This window comes from Protomyctophum parallelum (assembly GCF_964188405.1).
Source record: "Protomyctophum parallelum genome assembly, chromosome: 1".
In the NCBI taxonomy this organism is placed as follows: domain Eukaryota; kingdom Metazoa; phylum Chordata; class Actinopteri; order Myctophiformes; family Myctophidae; genus Protomyctophum; species Protomyctophum parallelum.
This window is the reverse complement of record NC_139697.1, coordinates 63,578,079-63,598,620: the sequence shown is the minus strand read 5'-3', so window position 1 is coordinate 63,598,620 and position 20,542 is coordinate 63,578,079. Positions and strand designations below refer to the sequence as shown.

Below are 20,542 nucleotides of genomic sequence, written 5' to 3'. Positions count from 1 at the left end.
CTGTTTATTAAAGAGCTGGAGAGATGAGGAGACTCCCGTTACTGAACAAATTCTCTGTGTAGAGCTCAACAAAAAGGTGTTTTTCTTTTAAATATGGAGTGCCGTGATTTTTTTCCACCCTAAAACATGATCATCAGGTCTTATTGTTGTATAAGGAGGTATAACTTTTTCAAAAAAGTGTACAGTATTTCTTAAAATGTTGTTTTTATGTGGGCACACCCACCAGTTCATTAAGTATGCCTGGTTTGCCTGGTGGGTGGTGATGGGTGGTGAATGATCCACCTGAACTGAAGTTGCACCCACAGCTGTGGTTGTATGATAAAGGGGGAGGGGTTAGGGGAGGGGCTTATAGTGTGATGTTTATATTGAATATTGAATATCGCTGTTTATTTCATTGGTCCGTTTGACTGTCAAGGGTTCAACCTCCAGGAAGAAACCCTATATGCAAAGTCAATACACCATTGCACATAAAAACGACTCCAGGGTGTCTGTCTAATGAAGTAATGTTTGTATTTTTCCAGTTTTTCATGTGTCTATGAGGTGTCATAGACACATGAAAAACTGGAAAAATACAAACATTGTGGCACTCCCTCTTTAAGCAAAACATCACTACCTTTTAAGAAGGGACACATCTACAGGGCTGTCGTTGCTCAACATTTGGTTGGGATTGGTGCAGATAACCTCAGATTGCACGATAACATCAGTATGAAAGTCAGAATTCAAGTTGGGACCAGTGGTTGAAGCTTGCATACCAGATATATAGTTAAATCCATGATAAAGAGGAGGGAAATCTAGACCTGTATAGTGTAGTGCTTTGCCAATATGAAAACTGGAACAGTCCCTTGCAGATCACGATCATTCAATGCTATAAACGTTTAGCACTACACGCCTGAGCCCTGGACTCATCACTTTTTATATCATTTTTATTTTCAACTTGAGTCCGTCAGCATGTTATAAATTCTACAAGACAGCATTAATCATTCAAAGGGATTCAAAGAGAAGGAATTTCACAAGGCAAGACAGCAACCCTCCACACACACAAATATATTCAGGCCAGTGCTTTGGGAGCTCCCACCAGCATGGAAGTTTCAGTTCAGCTCTCCCTCTAAAGCCTCCCTACGGAGCCCCACACGAACATAAGTTATGCTCAATGTTAGAAAGGGGCTTGACCAAAAAAAAGTTAATGGTGGAATTTATAGTATTATATTACAAATTCTTGCATTCCATGCCTCATGTGCTGTTTAACTTTCAAATGTCTCATTGGGATTTACTATTGTTCTTTTACAAAATACCTTTGTTTTTGTATGACGAGACATGAGTCTGAATACCCATTCTTGATATCTGATACTGTATTGTACGTATCTGATATTTTTATAATTTAGAGTCACCATATTAACCCTAAACCTTCTGGAAAGCTTCCCCTCACCTTCGTAGGGGTATTTCCCAGCTAAACACATCACTCACCGTGAGTAATTTTGTATGGAATAACATAACACTCCAGGGAGGCATTATGTAAATCTAATAAATCATGGCAAATGACCTTTTACTGAATTGGTGTTCCAGTTAGTCCTGAGTGAAAGAGTGGAATGTGGGTACCCCTAAACAGGGGAGCTGCTGGTAAGATGGGGACCCAGTGACGTTTACACTGGACGCTACAGTATATTTAATAAACAATGAAATGTATGATCTATTGCCAAGATTCAACCATCTATTGCTGTGTGTATGGTCCAAGGGCCTCCTTCAGCCCCAAGGTCCTTTTTGTGAATCCTGCCCCCCAACAGACCAACCACACATCCTGAAGTTATTAGAAGAGAGTTGAGAACAGATGAGAGGACTAGTGGAGGAAACATTGTATGGGGTGATGAAAGAAAGGCTTGTGGCAATTATCATTAGACGAATATGTGTCCATATTGGTCTGAGATGATCCAATCAGAATCAGAAAGACTTTGTCACACCTTAAACATACTTTAAAGTAAAACCAAGGGCGAAACACTTTTATCCAGCCTGCACCTCAATCCTGCTGATCTTGAATCTGGTACTGCTTAGTGTCAATTCATGCAACAAGAATGGATCAAGTAAGGGAATGGCCCTTTGGTTAGTTACTATATATTTGTACGCACTCAGAGTTACAAATGGATAAATGAACCCAGAGGGTTTTACTGTGTGTATTCTCTGTCATCTCTGCTCTTGTCCAACCTCATCAGGTTCACACTATAAGCAGATTAACCCAATGGTCACTCTTAAGTACTTGGAAATGACCTATTAACCCTGACAATTTGTTTACCTACTCTCACCTGAAACATTTTCATAATTTACTGTAACCTCAGAGAATGTCTACAACCACATGTGTAATTCCAGTAAATTCATAATTATACTGTGTACATGTATGTTTGTTTTGTTTTTCTTCACTTCTTGTATGTTTGTTTGTTTTTTCTTCTTTATTTCTTCACAACGCTTCTCTTACTCCCCTCTCCAGATGTCCGGATGGATACTTCGGCCCAAGGTGCTTACAGACCGAACCGCTGCGGTCGTACATGCCCAAACCTTTCAAAAGTATGTTCACCTGACAACCAGAAGCTGAGGCAAAAAGACAGTGTTGTCACTGGAATAACTCTAATGGACTTTGTCCGTTGACACCCCGTCCCCCCCCCCCCACCCCCCACACTCCCCAAACTCTCTTTCGCCTTTCTCTTTTTGTCTTTCTGTTTCTCAGGTCAACGCACGCAATGAGCTGTGCTCTGCACACAACCTACTACACAATGGTGTCAACCATGGGAACGCACACTCTGCTTCTGCTGTCCATTGTTGTGCTGTTGATCTAATTCTGTGTTTCTCTGCCTCTCTCTCTCTCCCTCTCTGTCTCCCCCATTTCCTGCACATATTCTCTCCTCTCTCTCTCAACACCCCCACCCACCCACTTTCGCTCTCTCTGTCTCTTCTCTTTCTCACCCCCCCCCCCCCCCTCTCTCTCTCTCTCTCTCTCTCTCTCTTTGTGGCTTTTCTTTCCATCAGGTGTCCAAATGACTTTACTGGTGATCGCTGTCAAACCTACGTTATGGCCAGTTTCTACCGTATGTCCATTTCCTCTTCCGTCACTCTCTTTAAGACTCTGTCTCTGTCTTCTGTAGTGCATGCTACTAGTGACGTGCGTTGGTTTCCTGTATAGTCTCTAGCACTCTAGTTTAAAACTGTTGTGTCTGGTTACTCTGATATATAGTATGATAATTTAGCCCAGAGTTACAGATGGGTAAATTTACACTGAGGATTTTACTGTGTACATATACATGTTAGGCCTGCATGCCATCAAGTAGTACGTTCTCTGTGTTGCATGTGTGCACCCCCACCACAGAGGTCAGCTTGTATGTGACAAGCGGCGAGCTGCATTTCTGAGCGTCCCGTTTTCTGACACAGAGTAAACGTTACATGCGTCTATAAAAAGTCAAGCTGCATGTCACAATAATAGTCTAATGAGGCATCCATCTTCAATAGCCCACCTTTTACTAATGTAATAATGCTGCTTGGTTGATGCAATCAGCTTCGAACAAAAGTCGTGTATGGGCGCTATTAGTGCTGAGCCGTACACAGAAAGACGAGCCTAATCGATTACATTTACATTTGACATTTTTAGGCGTTTAGCTGACATTCTTATCTAGCCAGAGGAATACAGGTCTAGTGGGTACCTAAACATCAAAATTGCTTTTTTTTCTTCTTTTAAAAATATAATAATTAAATATAGGCCTATGCTTTGGAAAATGGTCAGATATAATGTAAAGTATAATATAGCCTATGTTTTGAACAGGCACTGTCTGAATTTACGACTTCTTGTTAATGCCAAGACGATTCGCTATCCACAGGTCAATTTGTAGCAACTGAAGACATTAGGCCTTATTTTTATTTTATTTCCATTTTTTTTAATTATACATAGTTGCCAACTATTCTGGTTACCAGCCAATGCAGCTGTACACCGAGCTTCAGTTGTTAGACCGTCATCATTACAATCAATGCAATGGACTGCGAGGTGTCAGACTCATAATCACCGATGGTCTTGAAATCCAACACGATGTCTGCATACTAGCATTAATTTATAGGTTTACAGCAATCCTGAGTGTTAATCTAAAACTTGAGAGTTAATTGTTTGCCCTAAAAGGGCAAACAATTAAGTAAATTTCTAAAACTGATTAAACTAGCTGTTAACTAAGCCCATTCCATATTGAAGGTAAGCTCTATATTCCAATAGTAGTCATTAAAAATGTTTGTTCAGTAAGAGTGGTCCCCGTCTCTCCATCTCTTTAGTAAGCAGACAATACATTTTCAGCTGGGTTACAAATTGCATCCTCTCAGGAGAGAGAACCCAACAAAGATGATTTAGCAGCTTTTGTTCCACTTCCAATTTTGTCAGCTCATTTATTTGTTTCATCACTTCCAATTGCACTTCTTTATCCTGCATCGTGAATGAGTTCTCTTTCCTGATTGGATGAAATTGCTATCCCGACCTAAAGAAGAGGTATTCTATAGTTACTATGGGAGTATAGATATATGGAACACAAAAATGTCACGTGCACCACCTTTAATTGGTTTGCAATAGAGTACCGAACGTCTGACGTCAATATCGGTTCATGTACTTTTTATTTGCATTGTAATCCCCATAGGAGGATTTTAGATCGCTGAAAAACTGTGTTTGAAAAATAAACATGTCATCCCAGCCACTCCCAGTAACGCTAATGTTACTGCTGCTGAATTAGTTACATTTTTGCTAGAAACAGACAGTATCAAATATGAGTGACTGACGGTCGTAAACGACACAGAGCCACCTCCCCGACAATTTCGCAGAGACACTTTGTTTATTTTTGGACTACAATGCTTATATGAGATGATTTTAAGATGACCCCAAGTTATTCTCCATAGAGAAATTACTTCCGTGAACCAGCTGGGGATGAGCGAGTGACGTCAGGACTTCGGTGCTCTATAAGCCCACCAACAGCCAAAATGGCTTGAGTGGCCTGTTATAGGCCAACCAGGTGCTACAGTAGGCTACAATATTGCATGTGTATAACTTTCTCATCAATAATTAAACCCTAGAGCCATTATATTGGTTGCACACTTAATAAGGGATATGCCAAGCTGGCACAAATTAATGCACAGGCTTTTTCCACCACCACAATAGGGGTAATTTCTGCAGATCACTTCGATTAATCTTCACTTAATCTTGTACAAAGGAGAAGTCACAGTTGGTTTTATTCCTCTTTTCCTAGCTTTCACTAATGTAGACCACCTTTTCCCATAAGCAGGGAAATTGTGTTAACACAGCAAAGATATTACCTGCTTTCACAAATATTGTTCATTAGCCCCAGTTCATGTACTATCTTAGAGTTCAGTGTTGAACAGCTCCACTAGCCTGGGGCAATAGATTTCAGCCCTACTCCATTCCACAGTGGCAACATCAGCAAACACGTCCATCAGCCAGAGAATTATACCCAGATTAGTGGAAGGATTCTGGAGAACGATGGCTCGACAGATGTTGCCTTTAAGCATTTGTCTTTGGAATGGTATCCACACAATGTAGGATCATCGTATCTGTAGGCTATCATCTCCAGGTTACTACATTCTTTATGTTTACACTTTAACGTCACTCTCATGTTAACTACTAATGGTATTTATTTAGTGGTGGGCGGCTTTCAAAAGGGCAGTGCATGTACTGTAATCAACAGAGAATGACGTTAACAAAACATAAATTCAAGGGTCAGCCTTGTTTCAGATAAACACTTGAGGTTCCACTTAGCTTGGACACAGTGTTCTGAAGTCTTTAGAAGGCATTTAAAACAATTATATTTACATCATTGTTAAATTAACATAGATTATGTCACAACATGAAATGCCCCATGAATTATTACAACATCAATGTGCTGGCATCATGTCTATGCAAGTCCATGTTTTGATTCAGTAAAGCTTACTTTACTCTTTACACTTAGTTGCACACCGGTGTCACGCACCATTGTGAGCTTGTAAATCGTCTATTTTCAGCACGTATAACTCAGGCTTAAAACATAACATCTCAAACGCCATAGTCTGCCATTATATCTGCTTGCTGCTGCCTGTAGAAGTGCTTTACTCTCTGTATATCTCTGAGAAACAAATTGGTGTATCATACTGACACAAATTATGGTGTAAGTTTAAATAGTGTTTTAGTAGTGATTCATGGCAGAAAATAACTACAGGCATGCAGGCATGCCAGTAGTTATACAGGAGTTTCTATTTCAAATAAATATACAGAATGTAAGACTGGGGCAGATGTATGACTTGGACCTGCAAATTGGGCCTTTTAAGATGGAGAATTTGACTTCAGGATTTTTAATATGTTGTTACATTCAGTTAAAACTCAATAGTAGATGATTTGAGCTCAGCCTGGAAGTGCAGATGTATTCCCTTTCCAAGGAGGGCATTGATCACAATTCGTCAACAGAGTGAGGTCCTTCTCATTACTGCTGTTAGAGTACAAATCAGTACATGCACAGACATTCAACAAGGATGAGCTGGATCATCCAAATAACATCATGTTTTAATTCATAAACATAACTCGTAAAACCAATCATAAAACCAAGAACGGGGAATCGTTAAATCAGAGGAAAAAAATCGTAAAACTTTATTTACATGGCACTATATTAAGTCAGTTTACGAAGTGCTTTACAGCAAGGCATACACATTAGAAGATCAGGAAAAATAAAAACATGTAAAAATGTGACTGGAAAAACATAAGAGGCCACACGTAACCAATGTAATAGCTTATTTCAGTTTAATTTAATGAGGTGCTGCTATGAATGATAGTTTCCTCTTTCTGGAGGAGGGTGAGGCAGTAAAACACGTTTCAAAGAGCATACAGCTTTCCTCCCAAAAAAAAGCACACGTGCACCTGCAAACAGACACACGCACGCATGAGCACACGTGCACACACACACACACACACACACACACACACACACACACACACACACACACACACACACACACACACCCTAGTGCCTCATCAATCCCATTTAGATTTTTCCGAGTCCCCACCTCCTAGAAGGGTGTCTCCCATTCCCCAGAGGTATCAGTGATGGCCGTGCAGAGAGAACAGAACAGCCTCAGCTCCTCGGCCATAAGGGCTTGGCTTAACAAGAGCATGTTGTCATAACAACAGCTGGGATTTGCTGCAACCCAAGTAAAAGCGAGTGAGCTGCCAGAGATATGGGCTCAGCTGTGTCGGCACAATCTCCCCGTGGCCTCCCTTTCCCACACGCGGCAGAATCCAACCTCCAAAACGTAACATAGCTTCTCTAATTGAGCATTGTTTTAATTAGCCGTGTCTGTTAATTTCATGTGATTGAAGTTATTGGCAATCAAGAAAAGCCTGATTCTTTTGTTGCCAGCAAAGGTGTCGTTTTTGTCGAACAGCACAGCACACAACACCACTGACCTGGGCACTGGTCAGTGGTGACCCAAAGATCAGACAAACATGAGAACAGGAATTGGTCTCCACAGAACTTTTACATTGACTCTGGTTCTATAATGTCTTTTACTATAGGTGCAGCATCACCTAGAATTACTCGTATTTTCAAATACACACACAAAATTATAAGCAGCAAGATAAGAGGGGGAAAGCATAGAAATAATGCATGTCTTCAGAATCAGAATCACTTTCACTGGACACATGTACAGCAAGGTACACTACAGTAGGTTTGCACATAAATAATGTTGAGCACAAGATTAGCACTGGACTGTGTTGAGGCATACAGTACAGCAGACGGAAATATCAGACAAAAATATCTAGACGGCTGAGCAGAATTTGATTTGGAGTTAGGCTACTGTAACTGTTAACAGAAAGCTTTATATTTCAATAAACCTCTTATGGTCGGTGTCTGTACCAGTAATTTGCGAACAATATTCCACGTACAGTAATCCAGATTATAGGGTTTACCCAGACTCACCCTTTGCCCTAGAAACGTATTTACTTAACAGTTGTACACAATATAATCCATAGTGTTAATTTAACTCAGAGAGTGTGCACAAAAGACTATTGTGTAGCCTACGGTCGAGCAATTCAGTAATTCGGGTAATTCGATCTGTCGTGTGTGTTGTCGCTGTAGCATGCTGTGACTGTTTCTGCTGTCTGGATGTCTAGATGCTTGTTGAACATGGTCCGTGTCCTACTGATCTTATTGGTCCGACTGTTATTGACTCGCCCGGTGTTTTGACGTCTCAGTTCTATTTTTATACCTGTCCCATGTCTTTGAACTGTACTTTGAAAGGTGTCCTTCTCTCTTAATCTGTGCTTTTTCTTTCCACTTTTTTTTTTTTTTTACACTTCCAAACTGTCACCTCTGCAATGGCAGAGCATCTTGGGATTGAATTTATGGGTATGGAACAATCCGTTTTACGCGTAGCTACTAAAGTAGATTACCCTCATCCTGACATGTTTCCATTTCCCTCCAGTGTCCGTGGAATGTGCTCGAAAACAATAATTGCAAACAAATCCAATAGACTCCTGATTAACCATTCAATCTTTCAGTCAATCATACAGTAACTCATTGGAGTGAAAACTTTGTCTTGATCGATGCAACAGACCCCCTTCCCTCCCATCAAATAATTATTAACATGGGTGTCTTCAGCCTGCAGCTCTCGCATGAAAGAATTAAATTACTTCTGAGAATGGCGTCCGAGGACCCCAGGTGTCTTGGGGGGGTTCCAGGAGGTCCCCATCTAAATGATTGACAGTAGAAACCAAATGGACCCTTATGGGTCTGTAACTCTGAGAGTGTACAAATGTTTGTACACTCTCAGAATTAAAATAACACTGAGAATTTCCCAGTGTAGATTGCCGTCCCAGAGATATAAACCACAACAAATAGGGGTCTGTGGCCTCATGCATATCAAACTGGGGGTCCTTGAAATTAAAAAAAGGTTGAGAATTACTCAGACTCACAACGTAATACTGGCAATCCATGGCTTAAAATAAATAATTGTGTGAAAGCTGCAATCAGGACACCCACTGTTTTCCTCTCAGTGTCTCCAGCATATTTCCCTGTGTTGTACAGTAGGTTTAGTTTCATGCCCTTTTATGTTCCTTTACCGCTGTCCTCCTCTCTCTCCCAACCCTGTAACAAGCATGCTATTCTAGGTTTACATTCACCACCACCAGCACCACCCACAACCTCCATCATCTCCTCTGCTCTTCTAAACACCCATCCATCCCCATCCCTCAATCTTACGCTTTTAGTGTCCGACTGTCCGTCTCCTCCTCTTTTCCCTTTTTTTATGAGGCTTCTCTCTTGTTGTCGCTTTTTTATTCATCTGTGACCTTGCCCCATCCTTCTTGCATCCTGACATCAGTATGGTTTAAATCTGCGGTAGCTTAGACTGTGTGTGCGTATGCGTGTGCATGTGCGTGGCGCATGTGCGCGTGTATGCACAACACAGTATGTGTGTGTGAGTGTCTTTATAAATAGATCTGTGTGTTATGGTTTGATTTATACTTCAAGTAGCAAGAAGCATGCTGTGCTATATTTAGAAAATACAGACTTCCTCTGTCTTCCTCTGATGGCCCCTGTTTTCTGTCACCTTTTCGTCAAAAGCGCTTTTACAGTTTTTTCAATTCCTGCGCTGTTGAAAATCTGTCAGTATTCAGCAAATGTTGCGAACTAATTCAACTTAGGCCCCTCGGCACCGAATCTTGTTGGCCATTATTGTCAAAGAAATGTCACATTCTCCAGGACGCCAACCAACAAGGCGAGAGGCCTCCATCCTCCTCAGATGGAAGGATTTGTACAAACACAATTCACAGCTACTACATTATTTATCGCAGACCACCGAGGTACTCTTTCACTCACTCTCAACTAGGGAGACGAAAATGTCTTCGGCTCAACTGTGCACAAGTACTTTGAATCCCAATTTATACATCATCGTGGCGGTGTTGCGGACCAAAAATAGCAGATCTAGCTGTTTTCAACGCCGTCGTTCTAAACTCTCTCACTTACAATTGGATCAAAAAACATTACAGTAATGTAGCTGAGAGCTTTACTGTGTTGTCCCCCTTCTTAAATGATGTTGACAGAGTGAAAGGGTGCTCGACGCTTTACATTAAGATACCCCAATTATGTCTGTCAGCATTATGGCCATGTTGACGAGGCCTTCTGTGCTGTGGATAGAAAGGAATCAGCCTGTTTCCGTTTCATGGGAAACTGCAGAGTAGCAGATTTCATCCTGCTTTCTGACAATTTATGAAACCATGCCATTTTCATTTGTATGCTGCTGCCCGTGCACCGGTTTTTTGTAAATATAATTATGGAATTATAATAATCCTCAATTACGGAATTATAGATACAGTAGCGTTGCCCTTAGCCGCTTTGCTGTCGTGCATAAAGTGAATTAGTTTATGCCGTTACTGACAGAATACCGATGTTCTAAAATAAAATCATCCAAAACGTGTTGCTACTAGGGCCCCCCTGATAATAACATTGCCATCTCCCTCACACACCACCCTTCCAATCACATAATCTTACAACTCTATGACGTTACCTTGTCCAAACATACCAAGAGGAAGACAAAGGAACCTTCATACTAGAGCAGTGGTTCTCAGTGTCGGGTCTGGAGACCCCCAAGGGTCCTTGCGGTTTCCAAGGGGGTCCCCAGCTAAATGATTGACAGTTAGGAGTCCAATGGAGCCTTACTGGTCCATTTGGTTCCATTTGTTCAAATCAACCCTGAGGATACGATGTAGATCCCAGAGATAAAAATGGTCTCTCCTTGGAAGAAAAATAAAAAGGCTGAGAATCACTGTACTAGAAGATAGACCGTACTAAAGAATGAATGAATGAAAACATGCATACTTCAAGACACTGACCTTATTTTCTCCTCCTGGCTGCTTCTCTCACTGTTTGTGTGTGGCGTTGGTTCTGCGTGCGTGCGTGTGTGTGTGTGTGTGTGTGTGTGTGTGTGTGTGTGTGTGTGTGTGTGTGTGTGTGTTCACAGAGGCAGAGGAGCTCTACCAGAAGCGGGTCCTGACAATCACGGGTATTTGCGTGGCTCTGTTGGTGGTGGGCATCGTGTGTGTGGTGGCCTACTGCAAAACCAAGTACGTGATCTGGTTTTACTGGTACTATACCGGTATGCTTTCCAAATGGTTTTTTTGATCATTTCAAGTTAAATCGGTCTGAATTCCATGTACAATTACAAATAAGTGTATTCGTTATTATTATTATATTATTATTATTATTATTATTATTATTATTATTAATAATATTATTAATATTATTATTAATTGCGACCGCAAGTCGCATTTACTATGAAAACGTCCATTTCCCGTCAGTCAGTCAATGTGCCCAATAAGCCCATATTTGGAGATCAATATTGGCCAGCAACTCTACATCTGACCTCAAACCTTTAGATCTCCATATATGGATATATGTCAGAATCTGTTCTGACATTCCATTATGTCATCCATCCATCCTTCCTCTTCGATGTCTCCCTTTTTAGAGTTCTCAGGCCCCGGCCCTACCTGGGCCGGGTCAAACCTTGTACACGCAAGAGAATGTCCCTTAGATCTCCATATAGGGAGCTGACCTGTTCTGACATTCCATATGTTGATCTGACCTCATCAAACCCTGTACACTCAAGACATGCTCCTTATATGGCCAGTACGGAATTCATTGCATATTGATCTGACCCCCCATGCCAAAGCGCCAGCGCTCGCTTAGCAGTCTGCCATCAATGAGGCGGATGCGTGCACGTGACCTCGCCCTTTAGGGCAAGATCGCTTCTCGCATTAGCCTACTACTAGGAGTAAGTAGGTAGCTAGTAATATGGCACAGTTGAGAAGCAGGAGTTAAACTACTGTATTAATCTGGTGTCAGTGAGGTCAGATGTAGATTTGCTGGCCGGCTCCATACAGTATGTAGCAGAGTGGCTCAGAGCCTCAGCATGATGGCCACAAAAGTCTAATATCTCCCCCTGGTCCTTTGGTCTAGTGGTTAAGATATTGGACTTCCACGTGGGAGACCCGAGTTTGAATCCTGGGCATTGAACATATATATGTTATGTGATGATCCAGTCTTCTCCATGTATCTCCATATATTCAGTATGTCAAACCAGGGATGATGAGGTCAGTGTAATGATCTTCATATATGGAGATCCAGGTGATGATAGTCAGCTCCACATAATTATGGCGATCCATGTGTTGTACTAACTTGGTTCATTTGCAAGTGTGACTCGCATCGCAGCAACCACACTAGTTATCATGATTATGGCCATATTCCCATATAACCACACTAGTTATCATGATTATGGCCATATTCCCATATAACCACACTAGTTATCATGATTATGGCCATATTCCCATATAACCACACTAGTTATCATGATTATGGCCATATTCCCATATAATGGCCATCAGGGATCAGACGATGCCCTAATATTAATACTAATTGTTTTTTTATTGACGTTTTCGGGCCGAAATGTAAGCACGAGTTAAACTATTAATCTGGTGAGGTCAGATGTAGATTTGCTGGCCGGCTCCATATATGCAGATGTGGGTCCTTCAAAATAAGGGTTGCACAGGAAAAATGCCGGGTGAATGAACCCATTAACTCTGGCATTAAAAGCGTTAACTTGAGAGGTATAAACATTCATCTGAATCGTGATAACGGCAATGCAGACCTCAGGGAAATGACACTGATTTGTTCCGCAGGAAACAAAGAAAGAAGATGCACAATCATCTGCGACAGAACATGTGTCCAGAACACCCCAACCGGAACCTAGCGAATGGACCCAATCACCCCGGGCCAGGCCCAGAGGAAATCCCCATGGTAGACGTGAGTTTTATTGAGCAGAACTCCACAGATGGGAAACGCAAAGGATCAGTGCGCCTTGCTTTCTTTTTTAAGGGGGCACACTTTCCTGCAGCCCACAACAGACAACAAGAGAAATCATGATTATTGTCTCCACCAGGCCGAAGGCATGTGGGGAGAGTATGTTTTGCACTCTGTCCGTCCGTGTGTCCGTGTGTCCGTCCGTCCGTCCGTCCGTGAGCAGCTAATCTCGGCCACCGTTAACCCGATCGATGCCAAATTTTGCACACACACTCCCTGGATGCCAACGATGAACCTCTGCCCCAAACTTTCCACAACGGCCTGTTATAGCGCCACCAGGAGGCCGCTTTGTGCAAAACAAGTTTTTGCACAGTACACCTACAGATTTTGTCCAAACATCACGCAAATTGGTACATAGTCTCTCTAGAGCCATTCAACCAAACCGGTCTTTCAGATTTCTCACACTCCATCCTGATTGGTTAAGATTGGCTTCCAAAATTCACAGGAGTGCTCAGTTTCAAACAAAATGCTGCAAATCATGAGCACATCGCGTGATTTCCGTGAAATTGTGCACCCACATTCCCACTAGGCCGAGGACGAAATGCCACATGAACAATTTCAACTCAGACTCAAGGTGGCGCTATAACTGGCCGAAAAGTGTTTTTACCTCTAACTGCACGGATCTGTGGATAACTTTGTATGCCAACTCCCTAGAGGCCAAGGAAAAACCTTTGCCTGGAATTTTATAGCGCCACCAGGAGGCCCACATATGTAAAACACATTTTCTATTATTACTCCTTCAGATTTTATCCAAATTTCACACAAATCGGTATACACTATCTCCATAGTCATGTGATCAACACGGAGCGGCACCATTTCCCATCTTCCATCCTGATTGGCTAAGATTGGCTTCCAAAGCTCACACGATTCGTCCATTTCGAAAAAAGGCAAATCACAAACACAGTGTGCAATTTCCGTTAAATTATACACCCACATTTTCACTAGGCCGAGGACGACATGCCACAATTTTTTCCTCAAAATCAGCCTCACGGTGGCGCTATAACAGGCCAATTCCTGTTTTTAGCTATAACTGCATCGATCTGTATACAACTTATGTATGCACACATGGAAAAACATTGTACCTGCATCCCTCCAACACGAACCTCCGGCCCAAATCTTCCTCAACAGCCTGTTATAGCGCCACCATGAGGCCACAACCTGACCTGCCCTGGTGGAGACCTGTGCCGATTGGCACTTTGTCTAGTTTGATTTATTATCATCATCATCATTATAAAACAAGAAACAGAAAGTAGAAGTAGCAAGTAGAGTAGCCAATATACATGTGAGAGATTCTGGATATAAGTGAATCAAGATAGGGACAAGGGACAATATCAACTCTATGAGGGAAGAAGAACAATTACACTAATTCTCAAATCAAAGTGTCAACCCAACATGAATGTCATTAAAAAAAAACATCGTTTACTAACATGAAATGTGTGACAGTAGGTCTGGTCATAATGTTCAAGTGAAAGCAAAACCTTTCTCAAAATAAGCTTGTGTTTTACTTTAAATTACATCTCTCAGCCACTAGGGGCCACTGTTGCTTACTTCTCCACTTTAAACTTGGTGTATGATTGTAAGATTTGACATCATAACAGGAAGTGGACTGATCCAGTAATGCTTTCTAGCCTTACTTTCTTGAAACCTCCAAATATTCATTGCATTTTGCAATAGACATTGCAAAATAGACATTTAGGTGTCACTGTCATGCTCAACAAGGGCACTTATATGGGGCATGAGCCTTGGATCATTGCATTATGGGACGGTGTCGTTATGTTATTGTGGCCAGTCCCCCACTCTAACCACTATGTCTGAATTGATTTGTTTATTCTCTGCAGTACATATCAAAGAATGTCCCTGCGACGGAGCGAATTATACGGCCTGGGACAGAAGGCTCCTTCCCTGGTAGCCATGCCTCCTCCAGATCTCACAACTCTTCCACACGAGCCCATTCATCCACTCACAGGTACAGGCATGCAGACACGCATGTACACTTACAAAACCATTCATACACAGAGGGATTACACAAATTTACAGGGTAGCTCCTTTGTATGTACTGTACATGTCATTCAATGCTGCTATATAGTATTACATGATGTAATCAATCATCTCTCTCCAATTCGACATTGAACTGTGGATGCACTGTAAAGATACTGTTCTGTTTGAGTCAAAGCAAAATGCAGTACATGCTGCAACAACACATGCTTTCACACAGTTATCTACTTACAGGTATCCCCTCAACATACATATCTCCCCCTCTCAATAGACATTACAGCATGCTATTGCACGATACAGAGAGTCGAAACACACAGGGAATATGAAGGCATGCACAATCACTCACAGTATGACCTCTCAACACAAAGTATATTGCCAGCATTAGACATTACATCATACATATTGTCTCAATATATTACATATGATGTAAAAAAGAAAATTATTTATAATATAATTAAAATGGCATGCATATATTCCCGCACTACTCCACTACCACTCCCAGACAACTGCTTTGCCGTTATCTCTCTCATTAGACATTACGCCATATTATGATATGATATAAAGACAGTTACATATTACAAAGACAGATTATTCACACGTATTCACTTATACAGTAATAACTCAACATGTACAGTATCTCTCTTATTAGACATACCACAGTACATTAAGTCACACTATCATATCACCACTGGCGGCCTTGTACTGTATGTCCAAAACCGTTAATCGTTCAGGAAATGGAAAAAAAATAACATGATTGTGTTCCAATGGATGCTGTGTATACTCATGTTAAATATTTACAAAACCCACAGATAGACTTAACCAGTTTTATTTTTACAACAATGATATCATGTGAAGACTTACGACACGCACGCACACACCCACGTCGCACGTCGCACACCGTAGACGTAGAGCCTCATCAATCCCATTTAGATTGTTTTACAGACAAGCCTCCGTATGTTAACGTCTTTTTTACAGACAAGCCTTGTCCATATGTTAACGTCTTTTTACAGACAAGCCTTGTCCATATGTTAACGTCTTTTTACAGACAAGCCTTGTCCATATGTTAACGTCTTTTTACAGACAAGCCTTGTCCATATGTTAACGTCTTTTTACAGACAAGCCTTGTCCATTATGTTAACGTCTTTTTACAGACAAGCCTTGTCCATATGTTAACGTCTTTTTACAGACAAGCCTTGTCCATATGTTAACGTCTTTTTACAGACAAGCCTTGTCCATATGTTAACGTCTTTTTTACAGACAAGCCTTGTCCATATGTTAACGTCTTTTTTACAGACAAGCCTTGTCCATATGTTAACGTCTTTTTTACAGACAAGCCTTGTCCATATGTTAACGTCTTTTTTACAGACAAGCCTTGTCCATATGTTAACGTCTTTTTTACAGACAAGCCTTGTCCATATGTTAACGTCTTTTTTACAGACAAGCCTTGTCCATATGTTAACGTCTTTTTACAGACAAGCCTTGTCCATATGTTAACGTCTTTTTACAGACAAGCCTTGTCCATATGTTAACGTCTTCTTTGTATTGTCAGGCATGAGGAGCGAACGTGGAGCCTGGAGCATTCCGACAGCATTCTCTCAGACTCACCCGGCATGATGTCGTCGTCCGTGGGGACCAGTAAATGCAGCAGTCCTGCGTGCATGGAGGCACGGGCCAGGCGGGCAGCACACTGTGGCTTCTCTGAGCCCCATCGGCCAGGCCTGCAGTACGGTGAATCCTTTGATTCCCTGGGAGACTCTCCGCACAGCGACAGGTGGGGAAAAGGCCTGCATTTTAGGATCACGCAGAAGGATGAGATGAAAATGAGATCGGATGACATGGGGTGAGAGGAGAGGGGAGGGGAGGGGAGGGGAGGGGAGGGGAGGGGAGGAGAGGAGAGGAGAGGAGAGGAGAGGAGAGGAGAGGAGAGGAGAGGAGAGGAGAGGAGAGGAGAGGAGAGGAGAGGAGAGGAGAGGAGAGGAGAGGAGAGGAGAGGAGAGGAGAGGAGAGGAGAGGAGAGGAGAGGAGAGGAGAGGAGAGGATGTGGTGAGATGAGATGAGATAGTGGGAGATGGGATGAGGGGGTCAGATCAAAGTGGATGAAACATTGGTTTTCCATCAAGTAATGTAGTTGGATAGTACAGGGTCACTGATTAGTTAGACACAGACGTCAAACCGTCTACTGATCAATCATATACTGTACTAAGATGATGAAAAACATGTATGGCTTACTTACTTCCTGATATTGTTGAGTATGTGTACATTTGATGTATACTGTCAGCGTACCTGAACCTGTAAAGCACTGCAACCTGAAAGATTGATCACCAATGAATATCCACAATAAAGATTCCACATGCTTTCTGATATGCAGTCAAACATGCAACACCATCCTCCTCAACAATCATAACACATAGGATCATTTTATGCGCATCACAGCTGGTTGGCACTGTACCCCAATGGCTCATCACCTTCTGGAGTGTATATTGGGGCACTTACAATACTTCCAGACTCCAGAGTATGGTTGAAATTGTTTTTTCTTTTTGTTTGAGGCTATGCCCAGCTTTTCGTGTTTGTGTAAACACAAACATTGAAGACAAAAGTGAGGACAGAAAAGTGAAGATAGAAATTGTGATTGGCCGGAATGACATTTCTGATGATTTGATTGGTTGAGCACAGAACGTGATGTATGATGATGTATGATGATAAGACCCGTCCCTCACTTAACACGGGTGTGATTTCTTTTCTTTGTACTTTGCACTGAACAGTGGGCTCTCAATCAGTATGTAGTGCTTACTATGCAGTACACTGAGATGGAATAAAAACTCAAGGACCCACGGTTATAACATTAAGCAGCCGGTCCATTTCACTTGGGGACTAGTAACAATACAGTTATGTGGAGACTACAGTAGGCTAAGAGGAGCACAGGTTAGGAAGTTTATGTACTGGTCTTAAAATACATTCCAGTAACGAAGAGTCCCTCAGTGCATTTAGAGCTACATACCGTGTGATGGTTATGGTGGAAGGCCGCTCAGTCCATGTAATCGCTTCTGCAGATGGCAATATAAAGCATAAACAGTATACTCCATTGCACTCCAATGGAGTGCAATGTTCCACCCCCTCGCTCTGCTCTTTCTCTTCTCTCATCTACTCTCTCGTCTTCACTGACAGGTACGTGTCCGCCCTGACGACCCCAGCCCGTCTCTCGCCGGTGGAATTCCATTACTCACTGCCCCCCCAGGTGCCTACCTTTCAGATCACCTCCCCCAACACCAGCCACGCCATGTCCCTCCCCCCGGCTGTCCACAGCCCCTACCCACTGGCGGACGACCAGCCGCTGCTGCGACGCTACCAGGTCCCCCTGCACGACGCCCAGTGCCAGGAGCCGTACCGGCAGCAGCACCGTCGCACCTATCTGAACGACAGCAGGGGCAGCCTACCGTCCAGCCCCTACCGGCTGGCAGAGGACGAGGACTACGAGACCACACAGGAGTACCTCTCCTCCCGGGAGCAACCAAAGAGAAGCGGATCCGGGGGCCGGCGCTGGCGGAGGTCCAGATTGAATGGCCACGTGGCACCGCGCGGATATGAGGCGCCACGGGACTACGGTTCTCGAAGCTGCCTAACGGACAGCGAGACGGAAGAGGAGGGGGGTGAGAGCACGCCCTTCCTCAGTATGCAGAACATGAACGCCACCGAGCCCTCCACCATCTACAGGCCGGCGGACAGTCGGACTTCTCACGCGTCGGGGAGGCATGGCGCGCATGGGAGCGCACACGCGAGCGCACACACAAGACTCACACACTCGCGCTCCAAACCGGACAATGCACCCCACTAAGAAGGAAGAACGGAGAAAATGAACCACCGACTTAAAAAAAAGTTAAAAAAAAAAAAAATCTATATACTATAGACCTGCATCTATAAGAAATATTTTTATTTTATATAACTGACAGATATTCTAAACAAATGAAATATTTATTTTCATTTTAGCAAAAGTTGTCTACTAGTTAACAGCAAAGACTTTTTATAGGGAAAACTCTATTTATATGTACATTTTGATTTACAGCATAAAGAGATGTGCCAGTTTTTTCACGACGTTAAAAAATAGAGTAATATTGTGGTGCCTTTTGCTGTATGCCGACGCCAGAGGGCCAGTGGAGGTTTTTGTAGCCTTTCTTATATGGACGCCTCATTTTTTATACACGTTTATTCCTTTTTCCTGTTATTTCTTTTTCTTTCCAAATTATTTTAGGAATCTAGCCCCACTGGAACATTAGCCCCTCCCTTCTACTACATCATGCAATATAAATCACTTCGACATAAGGTGTATGTTAACATTATTGTGATTCGCCTGTAGAGTTTATGATTTGGAAGCTATCCAATTGGACACCTGATAAATGCAATGCAGATCATTTTTGCCCTCTCTGACTAATCTATGCGTATGTGTGGTTGTGTGTGTGTGTGTGTGTGTGTGTGTGTGTGTGTGTGTGTGTGTGTGTGTGTGTGTGTGTGTGTGTGTGTGTGTGTGTGTGTGAGAGTCAGAGTGAGAGAGAGAGAGAGAGAGGTTTAATATGAGCTTGAGTGTATGGATGCGCGTGCCCGTGTATTGCAAGTTTGCTTGCATGCACGTATGCACATACATGCAGTAGGCTATGTGTGATTGCTAGATCAATTTCATCAGTTGTTGTGATAACATCAATATGTTGTTTAGGGCACCAAGCAAGGTGACTCGTTAGAGTCTGAACTCCAGAGGGTCCAGAGATTAGAGCTTTTCCCCAGTGCAGGTGGATATGTTGTAGGCTGGACAAGAACTGCAGCCGGAAGTGTCTAACTAATATTGGAAGTTCCAGTTGAACAATATGCACATGTAGTCCTGGACTTGTTCTTCAGGTTAGACACTTACAGTAGTGGTTCTTTTCCAGACTTTATGTCCTTGTGAGATGGATGTAACAATGGGAACAAGGTTAGATATTGTAGGTTGAGCTGCTGTTGGGTTGAACATTACGTGGATCATTGCTTGATGTTGTTTACAGCTACTCAATCCCCTTCCAACACTAACCTGCCCCAATCCCATCACGTTCTTTCTCAACAGCATAGGGTTTACACTGTACACGTCCTGGCCTATCTGTGACACTTGCATTTGAGGCCATTAACTGATGAAGCACTCGGTATCTGGGCTGTCCATGCCATTGATAACAGTGGCTTGCGATGACACAAAGACAGAACTGGGGAGGGGGGGGGGGGGGGGATGGCATCTGTTTCTCTCAAAGTCAACCCTAGCCTAAATCCCATCCCTCATTCTCCTCATGTGTCCATTCTGTTTTTTGTGGCCTGGGGTTAAGGGTCACACAGTGTCTCAGGATTTCCACATGCCACCGCTTTAAGACCTCCCACCCCCACCGTTCTTTCCTCAAATTAAGGTGTACCCCAGGCTAAGGTTCTCAACTATTGAGGACTTAGGTAAAAACATTTATGCCTAATTCATACTCTATAATATGACAGTGTCGCTTGCAGACACCATCTGTTCTTGGAAAGCGGCACCGTCGTGCGACGGAGTATGAATGAAGCTGAACAGTTTCCCTGCACACGTCCACACACACACAGCACGAGAAGGAAAAGGCGAGTGGAAACAGAAAACAGCGCAGAACACAGAG

At 42.6% G+C, this 20,542-nt stretch overlaps 1 protein-coding gene across 4 annotated transcripts in view; it reads left to right on the top strand.

Moving 5' to 3' along the window:
• The window catches only part of nrg2a (neuregulin 2a), a 139,803-nt gene extending 119,498 nt beyond the window's left edge, over window positions 1–20,305 (top strand). Inside the window, exons 5-11 of one of the 4 annotated variants that reach the window (XM_083787449.1) lie at window positions 3,013–3,071; window positions 8,370–8,393; window positions 11,005–11,107; window positions 12,719–12,842; window positions 14,738–14,865; window positions 16,444–16,665; window positions 18,060–20,305. In XM_083787449.1, the coding sequence (XP_083643575.1) occupies window positions 3,013–3,071; window positions 8,370–8,393; window positions 11,005–11,107; window positions 12,719–12,842; window positions 14,738–14,865; window positions 16,444–16,665; window positions 18,060–18,726 (1,327 nt within the window). In that variant the 3' untranslated portion in view covers window positions 18,727–20,305. Of the gene's footprint in view, window positions 1–2,476; window positions 2,554–3,012; window positions 3,072–8,369; window positions 8,394–11,004; window positions 11,108–12,718; window positions 12,843–14,737; window positions 14,866–16,443; window positions 16,666–18,059 lie in introns of all 4 variants that reach the window. The other 3 variants (XM_083787452.1, XM_083787450.1, XM_083787451.1) reach the window with 3 other exon arrangements.
• Window positions 20,306–20,542: the final 237 nt, after the last annotated feature.